At 40.0% G+C, this 14,646-nt stretch overlaps 1 protein-coding gene across 1 annotated transcript in view; it reads right to left on the minus strand.

Moving 5' to 3' along the window:
- MSH2 (mutS homolog 2) overlaps positions 1–14,646 on the minus strand; it is a 77,510-nt gene that overhangs the window by 20,045 nt on the left and 42,819 nt on the right. The window contains exon 9 of the mRNA XM_007534266.3: positions 1,147–1,270. Coding sequence (XP_007534328.1) covers positions 1,147–1,270 — 124 coding nt within the window. The remainder of the gene's footprint in view (positions 1–1,146; positions 1,271–14,646) is intronic.

Here is a 14,646-nt window from a genome sequence, read left to right on the forward strand (position 1 = left end):
AACGACTCCCCTGCAGGTGGGGAGCCGGGGGCTCAAACCGGGATCCTTACTCTTGGCCTTGCTTTGCGCCACATGCGCTTAACCCAAAGCGCTACCGCCCGACTCTCTAGGTAAAGATTCTTAACCTAGGATCTCATTCATCAACAGAATATGTGTGGTAATTACTGAGCACACACACACAAACACAGCCAAACAGTATGTATTTTACATGTATATGTAGCTGTGGACATACTTCTAGAAAGATCTGTAATTTCACTAAATTATCTAAATGTTTAAGTAGTACTGCTCCAAATAGGTCCTTTAGTCTTTTCTTCTCATCATTTGTCTTATTATCTCATAAGTTTTACTGACTCATACATGCAAAGAACACAATAGTTTCTGCAATCACATCAGAGGATTAGGTGTTTACTCCCATGATCATGTGGCTGTCTGACCACTGCTGGGCAGGGAAAAGATCAGGCTTCAAAATTCAAAGATTAATTTCTTCTTCTTCTTTTTTCTTCCTTCTTCTTCCTTCTTCCTCCTCCTCCTCCTCCTCATCTTCTTCTTTTGCCTCCAGAGTTATTGCTGGGGCTCAGTGCCTGCACCATGAATTAGCTCCTAGAGGCTAATTTTCCCCTTTTGTTGCCCTTGTTGTTTTAACCTTGTTGTGGTTATTATTATTGCTGTTGTTGATGTCATTGTTGGATAGGACAGAGAGAAATGGAGAGAGGAGGGGAAGACAGAGAGGAGGAGAGAAAGACACCTGCAGACCTGCTTCACCACCTGTGAAGCAACTCCCCTGCAGGTGGGGAGCCGGGGGCTCGAACCGGGATCCTTATGCCGGTCTTGCACTTTGCACCACATGTGCTTAACCTGCTGTGCTTAACCTGACCCCCCACACACACACACCCAAAGATTAGTTTCTGTACCATTCTAAAGTCAAAAAATTTAAGTACAAGGCTAGGTATCCCAAACTGATGTCTCATTTGTTTTTTTGTTTGTTTGTTTTCCTTTTTTCTTTTAAGAACTGTTTTGTAAAGATTTTATTAATTTATTAACACAAGAGAGAACCTGACACATGAGCTGCTGAGAATCAAACTCGGGATCTTATGGTTCTAAGTTCAGCACCGTGCCACTTCATGGGCACAGGAATCCAATTCTTACCTAGTTCTCTAGCGGCACTTATTAATGTTGACTGCATCTTCTTTTCCAAATCATCCATGATTTCTCTTAATTCACTCAGATTAGGGTCAAATGAAGGTTTTACAAGGAATTCATGGTTTTCCACCTAATGACAGAACAAAGAGAAGCTAAAATTTATAAATGATGTTAGGCTGGACACTATCAAGTGTTTTTCTCTTAATTTAAACCTCACTGTTTTTTTTGGTGGTCTAGAGTGACTCAGTGGGTAGAGTGCATTCCTTGCACAGCCAGATCTGGAGTTTGATCCTTGGCACTGTATATAACAAAGATGTGTTCTGGTCTCTGCTCTCTCACAAATAAAATAAAATAAAATAAATAAAATAAAATAAAATAGAGTAAAAGAAAACAAATTTTGCTGGGAGTTGGGTGGTAGCGCAACGGGTTAGGCGCAGGTGGCGCAAAGCACCAAGGACCTGAGTAAGGAACCCAGTTCGAGCCCCTGGCTCCCCACCTGTAGGGGAAGTTGCTTCATGGGCAGTGAAGCAAGTATGCAGGTGTCTGTCTTTCTCTCTGCCTCTCTGTCTTCCCCTCCTCTCTCCATTTCTCTCTGTCCTATCCAACAACGATGGCATCAATAAGAACAACAATAATAACAACAACAATAAAACAAGGGCAACAAAAGGGAATAAATAAATAAATTTTAAAAAAAGAAAACAAATTTTGCAAAGAACTTTATCAATATACTAATTGTGTTTCAAAAGAATACAGCCAGCACCAGGTGGTGGCACACTTGATTGAGCACAACGTCACAATACACAAGGACCTGGGTTCAAGCACCTGGTCCCTACCTGCAGAGGGGAAACTTTGTGACTGATGAATTGGTGCTGTAGGTGTTGCTGTCTCTCTCCTCTATTACCCCCTTACTTCTCAGTTTCTGGCTGTCTCTATGAAATAAATTTTTTTAAAAAGCAAATAAATAAAAAAGAATATAGCATTGTTTTAACTAGGACACTGCTCAGCTCTGGTCTGGCTTATGGTGGGGCTGGGGATTAAACATGGTACCTCTGAGGTTCAAGTATGGAAGTCTTTTGCAGAACCACTGTTACCTCCACTGCCCCGAATTATTTTTTTGTCTGCTAGAGTTATCGCTGGGGCTCCATGTCAGCACAACTCTACCAATCCAGGTGCCTTTTTCTTTTTAGATACAGGATGAAAGACAGGTAAGAGGTAGAGAGACACCACAGCACTGCTCCACTGCCTGTGAAGTTTTTCCTGTATAGATGCTTCCACTAAAGAGACTCAGGATCTGAACCCAGAACCTTGTGTATGGTAGTGTTCACTCTACCAGGTGAGCTAGTCTCCTGGTCCCTAGTGTACTAATATGTTGAATTAAAATTAATCTACTATCCTTACATTACTTAGTCATACCTATAAGGGCTTCCTATTTTTTAAAAGCATTAGTTATATAATAATAAAAATACTTGAGTAATTGATTTAAAAAATATAATGGTTAATCTTCTTTTCCTCCAGAGTTATCGCTGGGGCTCGATGCTTGCACTAGGATCCACTGCTCCTGGAGGCCATTTTTCCCACTTTATTGCCCTTGTTATTATTGCTATTGTTGCCACTGCTATTGTTGGATAGACTGAGAGAAATCAAGAGAGATGGGGAAGACAAAGAGGGGGAGAGAAAGATAGACACCTGCAGACCTGCTTCACCACCCATGAAGCGACCCCCCTGCATGTGGGGAGCCAGGGTCTCAAACTGGGATCTTTGAGCCAGTCCTTGCACTTTGCACCATGTGCACTTAACCAGCTGTGCTACCATCCGACCCCTCAATGGTTAATTTTTTAATATAATACAGAAATAGTAAGTATTATTAATAAGTATAAAACAATACCACTCACAAGAGAAAATTGCTCAAGTTGCATAATAATGAATATTTAAGCAATATTATGGATATATATATATTTTTTTTTTTTAAGAGGGAAAAAAATCCTGCACCAAGGGCCAGATGGCAGTGCACCAGGTTAAGCACACATAGTGTAAAGTACAGACCAGCACAAGAATTCTGGTTTGAGCCCCTGGTTCCCCACCTGCAGGGGGGGGGGGGGGTTTGCTTCATTGTTTGTGAAGCAATATGCAGTTGTCTTACTTTTCCAAACCCTTTCTTCCTCTCCTCTCTCAATTTCTCTCTGTCCTGTCCAACAACAATAACAACAACAATGAGAAAAAGACAGCCTCCAGAAGTAGTGTATTCGTAGTGCAGGCACAGAGCGATAGTCCTGGAAAGTCCTACACCAAATATCTATGAGGCTACAATGTGTACTTACTTAGTATATTCATTCATTTCTGGAAAGAATCTGAGTTGTAGAAAGAAAGAACGAAAGAGAGAGAGAGAGAAAGAAAGAGAGGGAGGGAAGGAAGGAGAGAAAAGGAAGAAAGGGAGAGAGGGAAAGAGGAAAGGAGGGGAGAGAAGGAGGGAAAACAAGCAAACAATAAGAGACAAAACCCAGAGGTATTTGTTATGCTATGACATAGCAATTCTACTCAGGAATTCAATCTAAGGAAATAATACAACATTGCAAGAAAACATTGGGATGAATAAAAATCTTTGCAGATTTATCTGTTTCAGCAAAACAGAAACACAATAAAACATCTCAGTATGGTGTCAGACTTGTGTATCATACCATTTTTTAAATAAATAATGATGATTACCCAGAAACAATGACCACAGTTTATACTCCCAGAGAGGCAATGATGCTTACAGTGGAAGATTAGCACTGCTACAGAACATGCCTCTTCTAATTAACTTAAAGAGAAATGAGCAGTTAGCCCAAGTTCCTGCTATTGCCCCACATTCTGGGAACCTAGTGATGAATAAACAGAACGGCAATTCTAGTGATGCCTAATCTGGAAAGAAAGAAAGAAAGAAAGAAAGAAAGAAAGAAAGAAAGAAAGAAAGAAAGAAAGAAAGGAAGGAAGAAAGAAAGGAAGAAAGAAAGGAAGAAAAGAGAGAGAAAGAAAGAAAGAAAGAAAGAAAGAAAGAAAGAAAGAAAGAAATATCCTCACATTTTCCTTCTTTGGATGGGGGGATGCCAACTGTTTTGAAAACAATACTGGGGAAAGCAAATGAAATAAGTAGGAAATGAGTAAATAGACAAATTTACTCAAACACCAACTTGTATATTCCTTAGCAATACCTCACTCCTCCCCAACAATTATTTTTCCTCCCTCTCCCCTTTCTTTTTTTGGATAAAGACAGAGAGAAACTGAAAAGGAAGGGGGGAGATAGAGAGGGAGAAAGATACGTATCTCACTGAGCATGAGGCACGCCTCTCACCCCTCTCAAGCAGGTGGGGACTGGGGGTTTGAACTCGGGTCCTTGAACACGGTAATGTGTGTGCTCTATCAGGTGTGCCACAGACCCCCAAACATCCTGATAATATAATATACTACTATTCAAATATTTTGACCTAAAACTCGGATATTCTCCCCCCCAAGATGTAGTGAGATACAGACATACACTGCTGTATAAGATTAAGGTGTACACATTATGATCTGACATATATATTTAGAAACTGCCACAAAAAGCTAGCAGCTATCACCTTAAATGCATACAGGAAAACAAGGTCCAGAGCCAGGGAGATAACCCAACATTACATAACAAGGACTTACATGCCTGACCCCCCCCCAACCCTATTTTCCCAAGTTCACCACCAGCACTGTCACATGCCAAAGAAGAGCAGCGGTGTCTCTTCTGCCTGGTCTCTCTTATTTCTTCTTTCTCATGTCCTATCTCTCACAAAGTAATTATACAGATAGACAGAGAGGAGGGAAGGAAAGAGAAAGAAACTTCTTTTCCCTCATGAGGCAGCAAAACAGCTCACTAGGATACTGTGCTGCTCTCTGCCATGTACATGAGCCATGTTTGAGCCCAGACCCACGCACTGAAGGAAGTTTCAGTGCTGTAGTCAGAGTCTCTCTCCCTCTGTTATTTTTAAAAAGAATTTTCCCTTATGATGAAAACTCCTATTTACTCCCTTAACAACTTTCATACATGTCGTCGTATATGCTTAGCCCTTAGCACCTATTTTTTTTAAAAGATTTTATCTATTAATATGAGATAGGGAGAGAAAGAACAAACAAGAACCAGAATACCATTCTGACACATTTAATACCGGGAATTAAATTCAGGATCACATGCTTCTAAGTTTAGCGCCCTACTCATTGCACTGCATCTGGGCCATTTACCTATTTATTTAATGCATTGCTAGGGAATGAACTGAGGGTCTCATGCAAATGTAATATTATTAAGTGACATCCCAGGCCCAAGTTTATTCTATATAATTAGAGATCTGCATAGCCCCAAAAGGGGTTCTATGAATGGTGGTGATATGAAATCTATTTCTCTCAAAAGAAATGAAGTCTCAGGCTCAATTCCCAGCACTGCATGCGCCACAGTAATGCTTTGGTTCTCCTTACTGTGTTGATAGATAAATAAATAAATCATACTAAAAAGGATGAAAACACTGGCCCAGGAAAGCTGTTTCAGAGGTGGTATCAGCATGACTGCTATACAGAAAGACTTTCACGCTCAAGACTCCAAAGTCCTTAGGTTCAATCCACTGAACCACTACAATTTCTCCCTTTCATTAAAACAAAAACCAAAAATAAATAAATAAATAAACACATTTTTAAAAAGAGGGCTAGAGACACGGGATAGTCTTTTATTCTTGCATGCCTGAGGAATCAAAGGTCCCAGATTCAATCTCCAGTACAACTGAAGTTGAGGGGTGCTCTAGTAATAAAGGAATAAGGGGAGCCAGGAGATAGCACAGCAGGTTAAGTCCACGGTCAAGTCCCGGCTCCCCACCTGCAGGAGGGTCACTTCACAAGGTGGTGAAGCAGGTCTGCGGGTGTCTACCTTTCTCTCACCCTCTCTGTCTTCCCCATCTTTCTCCATTTCTCTGTCCTATCTAGCAACAACGACAGCAATAACAACAACGACGATAAACGACAAGGGCAACAAAAGGGGGAAAAAAAGCCTCCAGGAGCAGTGGATTCATAGTACAGGCACTGAGCCCCAGTAATAAGCCAGGAGACAAAAAAATAATAATAATAATTAAATTAACAGAGGACCTAGTGGGGGTTGTACTGTTACATGGAAAACTGGGAAATGTTATGCATGTACAAGCTATTGTATTTACTGTTGAATGTAAAACATTAATTTCCCAATAAATAAATTTAAAATAATAATAATAATGATTTAATTTAATTTAAAAAATGAGTAAGTAAATAAATAAGGAGTGGTATTATACATGCATGAGGTCCAGGCTTATTCCATGTGCTACACTATGTATGGATGGATGAATGAATGAATGAGTGAACAAGTAGTGAAAATGTCCTTGGGCCAAAATGAAGCTCAGTTTTGAGTACACGCTTCGCTACACAGGGTTGTGGGTTGAATCCTGTTAGCACTGCTCCTCCCCAATATCTTTCTGTATACATTATAGAGAATAGTGATCAAAGCACCTTAAGCATTATACACAAAGTGGGATGGGAGAGAAGATGAACACAACTCATGCAATGAATATGCATCTCCAGAGCTACTAAACACACAGGTGAAAAACATGAGTGAAATTTTGGTTTCCCCTAAGTGCTTCTGAGTCATAAAACTTAAACACCCAATTCATGACAAATGACACTGAAGGGCTGAATTCACCTTATAAACTAAGAAAAGTTTAAAGGTAATTATAACAGAATTAAGATTATACTAAGTCAAGTCCTTAGAGAATCTCAAATAAAAATTTTTTGGTAATTTTTTTTAAATCTCGAGGGTTATCGCTGGGGCTCAGTGACTGCACTGTGAATCCACTGCTCCTGAAGGCTATTTTTTCCCTTTTGTTACCCTTGTTGTCTATCATTGTTGCTATTATTATTGTCATTGTTGTTGGATAGGACAGAGAGGAATTGAGAGAGGAAGGGAAGACAGAGAGGGCAAGAGAAAGATAAGACACCTGCAGACCTGCTTCACTTCTTGTGAAGCGACCCTCCAGCAGGTGGGGAGCCAGGGGCTCAAATCGGGATCTTTACGCCAGTCCATGTGCACTTAACCTGCTGTAATAGCACCTGGCCCCCTCAAATAAATTTTAACTAGATATCTGATGCATCTGAAAGACAGTACCGTACTCGCTTCAGCAGCACATATACTAAAATTGAAAGACAGTAGCAACAGAAGCAAGCAGTTTCTAAGACTTGCAAGAACTCTGGTGGTTATCTTTGGTAGATGAGAGGGTAGGGATAGAGAACTTTGATAAAGGTGTAGTGTGGAACTATACATCGTCATCTCATAATCTTGTAACCTACAATTAATCACAAATTCGAAGAAAAAGGGGCCACATGGTGGTGTGCACTTGGTTGAGCACACATGTTGAAATAAAATGTTCCCCAGATCCATGGAAGACAACCAAGTGGTTGCACTTCAACAACCTAGGGGACTAGAAATGTAACCAATCGGGTTGAATCTTTTTGTTAACCAAATTGTAAGTACTTGTATCTCGGCAGCCTGGATTGAGTGTGGAATGTGGTCAATTCACCCATCCTTTGTCTTAACTTATAATGCAACCAATCCACTTGCATTATTACCCTTGTACCTGATTGGTGCACCCTGTAACCACCTTGTAACCAACCAAAATGTATCTTTTCCAAAACCACCCCATAACTTGTTAATCAAGGGTATATAGTCAGCTTTCTAAATTAGAAAGCTGGTGTAATAAAGTATCTCCCTACCCTCCACTCCTCTGGTGTAATAAAGTATCTCCCTACCCTCCACGTGGTCTTGGTCTCAGATTTGTCCTTTGGATCTGCTACACTCTTGAGCTGTGGCACTGGTCAGCGAGTATTTTTTCCATAACAATGTTACAATGCTTGAACCCTAACCCTGGTTCAAGCCCTCAGTCCCCAGCTATAGGGGAAAGCTTTGCCAGTGGTAAAGCAGTGCTATAGGTGTCTCTCTTTCTCTCTCCCGCTACATCACCCTCTTCTATCTTGATTTCTGGCTGTCTCTAACCAATAAATAGATAATAAAAAAAATAATAATGAAGAAAGGAGATTAAAAAAAAAAAGATAGTACCACAGCAATATAGGTTATTTTCCTTCATTCCTGTTCCCTAATAAGAGTTCTCTAGGTATCTCTAACTAATGGTAGCCCTGCTCTGCCAATACTGGCCAATCATCATAATCCCTGGTCACAATAACTGGTCTCATCAAAGCAAACTCCAGGCTCTTAACTTGGAATGCAGAAGGGACTGCCACCGGTAGGGAGCTATCCTAGGACCAAAAGATAACTGATCAAGCTTTCCTTAGAATTAAAATGACTTACCTTTGAATTAAAATTACAAAAGACTGGGTGGGGGTAGATAGCACAAGGCAATGCGAAGAGACTCTCAAGCCTGAGGCTCCAAAGTCCCAGGTTCAATCCCCCACACCACCATAAGCAAGAGCTGAGCAACGTGCTGGCAAAAAAAAAAAAAAAAAAATTACAGAAGACTAAAGAATCAAGATAGTAGGAATTTGGAGGGGCAAATAGTAAGTTGTTTGGATCTAGCAACTCTTACCTGACCTCTAGGCTTAACTTTATGAGTCATAATATACTGAGGCTTAGATTAGCTACAAAATGAAAAGACCTAACTACTATGTCATGTAGTCTGTTCAGGAGTGGGGGGTGGGGGCCAACATCAACTCCTATGGCACAGTACTTAATGTTGAAAGGACCCAGAATTTGACAGCATGTCAAAAAACAAACATAAAAAAACACTTTGGAATGAATATGCAATTGGGAATAGACTTAATTTCTTTCTTTCTTTTTTTAATTTATTATGTAATTTCCCTTTTGTTGCCCATGTTGTTTATCGTCCTTGTTGTTGCTGATTGCTGTCGTCGTTGTTGGGTAGGACAGAGAAATGGAGAGAGGAAGGGAAGACAGAGGGGAGGAGAAAGATAAAGACACCTGCAGACCTGCTTCACTGCCTGTAAAGGGACCCCCTGCAGGTGGGAAGCCAAGGTCTAAAAACCCGGATCCTTACACAGGGTCTTTACACTTTGGGTCACCTGTGCTTAACCCACTGCGCCACATCCCAGCTCCCCAGACTTAATTTCTTAACTTCATTATCTGCCTAATAGTTCCCCCCAAAGAACTCAGTTGTCATAGATCCAATTCTAGGGAATTTCAAAACTACTTGTAGAGTACCTAAAAAAATTATGTCAAAATGCCAAACAAAAGACTGACTTCAGAGGCTGGGCAGTAGCGCTGTGGGTTAAGCACTCACAGCGCGAAGAGCAAGGACCAGTGTAAGGATCCCAGTTCAAGCCCCCAGCTCCCCACCTGCAGGGAGGTTGCTTCACAAGCGGTAAAGCAGGTTTTCGGGTGTCTATCTTTCTCTCCCCGTCTTCTCCTACCTCAATTTCTCTCTGTCCTACCCAACAACAACAGCAATGGCAACAATAATAAAAACAACAACAACGATAAAACAACAAGGGCAACAAAAGGGAAAAAATAGCCTCCAGGAGAAGTGGAGCCCCAGCAAGAACCCTAGATGCAAAAAAAAAAAAAAGACTGACTTCATAGGAGGGGCTCTAAAGTCTCAGTGGAAAAAGATTTTTGAATACAGGACATGTACATACACAAAGAAGTTCCCAGAAATGGGGACTTGACTAAAGTAGAGAAGACTTAATCCTCTTACTGCTAATCAAAAGAAAAAGATAAGCCTTTATATCCCAGTACTTTCTTTTTTAACTTACTTTTCTAAAAAATTTTTTATTATCTTTATTTCTTTTTTTTAGATCTTTTAAAATATTTATTTCCTTTTTGTTGCCCTTGTTGTTTTGTTGTTGTAGTTATCATTGTTGTTGATGTTAGCATTGTTGGATAGGACAGAGAGAAATGGAGAGAGGAGGGGAAGACAAGGAGAGAAAAAGACAGACACCTGCAGACCTGCTTCACCGCCTATGAAGCAACTCCCCTGCAGGTGGGAAGCCAGGGGCTCGAACCGGGATCCTCATGCCAGTACTTGCAATAACTTACTTTTTTTTTTTTAACCTAATTCTCTCTTCTTCCCAAATCCAGTGTTGGAACTAAGAGTTACTTTAAAGATCATGTTTATAAGGAGACAAAAGAGCTTAATTACTGCTTTGCCTTTATATGACCCAGCTACCAACCCAGTTCCCACATAAAAGGAAATTTTGGTATTGTGGTCCACTAGTCTATCTGTCCATCTATCTATCTCCCTACCTTAAAAAATAAAATAAATAGGGGGCCAGGCTCAGGTTAAATGTACATAGCATGGGAGTCGGGCTGTAGCACAGCAGGTTAAGGGCAGGTGGTGCAAAGCACAAGGACCGGCATAAGGATCCCAGTTCAAACCCCGGCTCCCCACCTGCAGGGGAGTCGCTACACAGGCGGTGAAGGAGGTCTGCAGGTGTCTATCTTTCTCTCCTCCTCTCTGTCTTCCCCTTCTCTCTCCATTTCTCTCTGTCCTATCCAACAAAGACAACAACAATAATAACTACAACAATAAAACAACAAGGGCAACAAAAGGGAATAAATAAATAAAATAAATATTTTTTTAAAAAAATGTACATAGTACGTCTCGTCTCCTCTCCTCTCCCGGATCAACTAGGAATACCAAAGGAGACCACCCGGGACCAAAACAAGACAGGACTAGAATGACCACAGGAACCCAGTAAATCACCTGTGAGTACAAACACGTGTGGCTGGTGACAGAGAGGAGAGAGGAGCCTAAGGAGAGATTAAGTGACGGCTAACAGTTCAGCAATTTATCAGCTGAGACACCACCTCCAGTCTGCTCCACCAACAAGCGGACAGCTGAAGGGAGGAAAGGACTCCCCAGAGACTCACCAACTACAACTGAGTCTCCATTGCTACTACCCTCAGAATCTGGAGCAGCAACAGAGAAGGACACCAGGAGACAGAGATCTAACCGGGAAACTCAGGAGAAGACCTATACCTTGGTGGCATAGCTGAGGTGCTGTGAAAGTCTCTTTGCATAACCACTGGATTATCTCTGCCACACCCTGCTTTATCTCTTAGTCAGGAGTCAGTGATTAAGCTAAGAAGCCTATTGATACTTGAAAAGCCCTCAGGCTCCCATAGCCTACAGGGAAGGAAAAAAAAAAAAGAGGCTTTTAAACCACTGAGCTCCAACTCAGGGATTGAAACAACTGTTAACTTCCACCACTGTGAACCCTTTAATTAACTTACTTAGACACAAGTCAATCCAGGCAATAGTGATGAATAATTTGAAAAGTACTGATAAATAAAACTCATAACATAATATATAAAATGGTTAAAACAACAAGAAAAAATATTGGAGAATCGAACCAGGACAAGAGTCCAGCTAAAAATCCTCCAGAGGATGAAGCACAAAATAATGAGTTCAACATCCAAACATTAGCTAAGGAAATAATAACAGGAGTGAGTAAAGAATTTGAAAAAATTGTAATCAGAAATGCAGGAACAACAAATGAGACTATGGAAAAAAATACTAATTATCTCATGGTTATTAGAGAGCTGAAAGCTTTAATCACTGAGCTATCAATGCAACTAGCGGAACAAGCTAAAACAGTATCAGAACAGGGCAACAAAATAGATGAACTCCAGAAAACAGTAGAGGGCAGAGAGAATAGAATCTATGAGGCTGAAGACAGAATTAGCAAGATTGAGGATGAATTAGAGACAACTAAAAAAGAAGAGATCTCAAAAAGAGATAAGAGATGCTGAAAACAACAATAGAGTCCTATGGGATGACTTCAAAAGAAACAATATACGCATTATTGGCATACCAGAGGAAGAAAGAGAAGGGGAGGAAGAAAGCATTCTCCAGGCCATAATAGCTGAAAACTTCTCTAGTCTAGACAACATCAAAGACATAAAGATTCAAGAAGCCCAGAGGGTCCCAAAAAGAATTAACCCAGACCTAAAGACACCAAGACATACCATACTTAGAATGGAAAGGAATAAGGATAAAGAAAGGATCCTGAAGGCTGAAAGAGAAAAACAAAGAGTCACCTACAAAGGAAAACCCATAAGATTAGCAGCAGACTTCTCCATACAAACACTACAGAAGAGAATGGCAAGATATCTATCAAGTGCTCAATGAGAAAGGCTTTCAGCCAGGAATACTATATCCTGCTAGACTGTCATTCAGACTAGATGGAGGCATCAAAACCTTCTCAGACAAGCAATAGTTGAAGGAATCAACCATCACCAAGCCTGCCCTGAAAGAAGTTCTCAAAGGTCTCCTATAAATAACCAGACCCCCACAAATAGGACATATATATATATGTATATATCAAAACACTCTAAAACTCTACAAGAATGGCATTAAAATATCTTCAATCTTTGATATCAATAAATGCCAATGGCCTGAATTCACCTATTAAAAGACACAGAGTAGGAAGATGGATCAGAAAACACAACCCAACAATATGCTGTCTACAGGAAACCCACCTAACTCAACAAGACAAACACAGACTTAAAGTAAAAGGATGGAAAACTATCATACAAGCCAATGGCCCACAAAAAAGGGCAGGAGCAGCTATTCTCATATCTGACATGATAGACTTTAAAATAGGTAAGATTCAAAAAGATAGGAATGGACATTACTTAATGCTCAGAGGATCAGTCAATCAAGAGGACTTATCAATTATTAACATCTATGCACCCAATGAGAAGCCATCTAAATACATCAAACTTCTACTGAAAGAGCTACAGCAATATATTAACAGTAACACAATCATAGTAGGGGACTTCAACACCCACTCTCTCAACTTGACAGATCATCCAGGAAGAAAATCAGTAAAGACATAAGGGAGCTAAATGAAGAGATAGATAAACTAGAACTATTGGACATTTTCAGAGTCATTCATCCCAAGAAACTGGAATACACATTTTACTCAAATCCACATGGGTCATTCTCAAGGATAGACCATATGTTAGGCCACAAAGACAGCATCAGCCAATTCAAGAGCACTGAAATCATCCCAAGCATCTTCTCAGACCACAGTGGAATTAAACTAACACTTAACAATCAACAAAAGATTAGTAACAGTCCCAAAATGTGGAAGCTCAACAGTACACTTCTTAACAACTTCTGGGTCAAAGAGGAAATCAAGGAAGAAATCAAAATGTTTCGAGAGTTCAATGAAAATGAAGACACAAGCTATCAAAATATTTGGGACACAGCTAAAGCAGTCCTAAGAGGGAAGTTCATAGCTATACAAGCAGACATTAGGAAACAAGAAAAGGCACAAATAAACAGCCTGATTGCACATCTTAAAGACCTAGAAGAAAAACAACAAAGGAACCCTAAAGCAACAAGAAGGACAGAAATCACTGAAGTTAGGGCAGAAATAAATAACATTGAGAATAGGAAAACCATACAAAAGATCAACAAAAGTAAATGTTGGTTCTTCGAAAGAGTAAACAAAATCGACAAACCTTTAGCCAGACTCACAAAACAAAAAAGGGAGAAGACCCAAAGAAATCGGATAGTAAATAAAAGAGGAGATATCACAACAGACACTGCAGAAATTCAACATATCATGCGAGGCTTCTATGAACAACTATATGCCACCAAGCTAGAGAACCTGGAAGAAATAGACGATTTCCTAGATTCCTACCAACTTCCAAAACTAAGTAAAGAGGAAGTGGATAACATGAACAGGCCCATCACAGCTAATGAAATTGAAACAGTTATCAAAAATCTCCCCAAAAATAAAAGTCCTGGACCAGATGGTTTTACAAATGAATTCTACAAAACATTCAAAGAAGAACTAATACCTCTACTTTTAAAAGTCTTCCAGAAGATTGAAGACACTAGAATACTCCCTGCCAGCTTCTATGAAGCCAACATCACCCTGATACCAAAAGCAGACAGGGACACAACCAAAAAAGAAAACTACAGACCAATATCTCTGATGAATATAGATGCGAAAATATTGAACAAAATTCTAGCCAACCGGATACAGCAGTATATCAAAAAGACTGTTCATCATGACCAAGTGGGGTTTATCCCAGGCATGCAAGGTTGGTTTAATATATGTAAATCAATCAATGTGATCCACCATATCAACAAAAGCAAGACCAAAAACCACATGGTCATATCAATAGATGCAGAGAAAGCCTTTGACAAAATACAACATCCTTTATGATCAAAACACTACAAAAAATGGGAATAGATGGAAAATTCCTGAAGATAGTGGAGTCTATATATAGCAAACCTACAGCCAACATCATACTCAATGGTGAAAAACTGGAAGCACTCAGATCAGGTACTAGTCAGGGCTGCCCACTATCACCATTACTATTCAACATAGTGTTGGAAGTTCTTGACATAGCAATCAGGCAGGAACAAGGAATTAAAGGGATACAGATTGGAAGAGAAGAAGTCAAACTCTCCTTATTTGCAGATAACATGATAGTATACATGGAAAAACCTA

Source organism: Erinaceus europaeus, chromosome 3 (assembly GCF_950295315.1).
Source record: "Erinaceus europaeus chromosome 3, mEriEur2.1, whole genome shotgun sequence".
NCBI classification, from domain to species: domain Eukaryota; kingdom Metazoa; phylum Chordata; class Mammalia; order Eulipotyphla; family Erinaceidae; genus Erinaceus; species Erinaceus europaeus.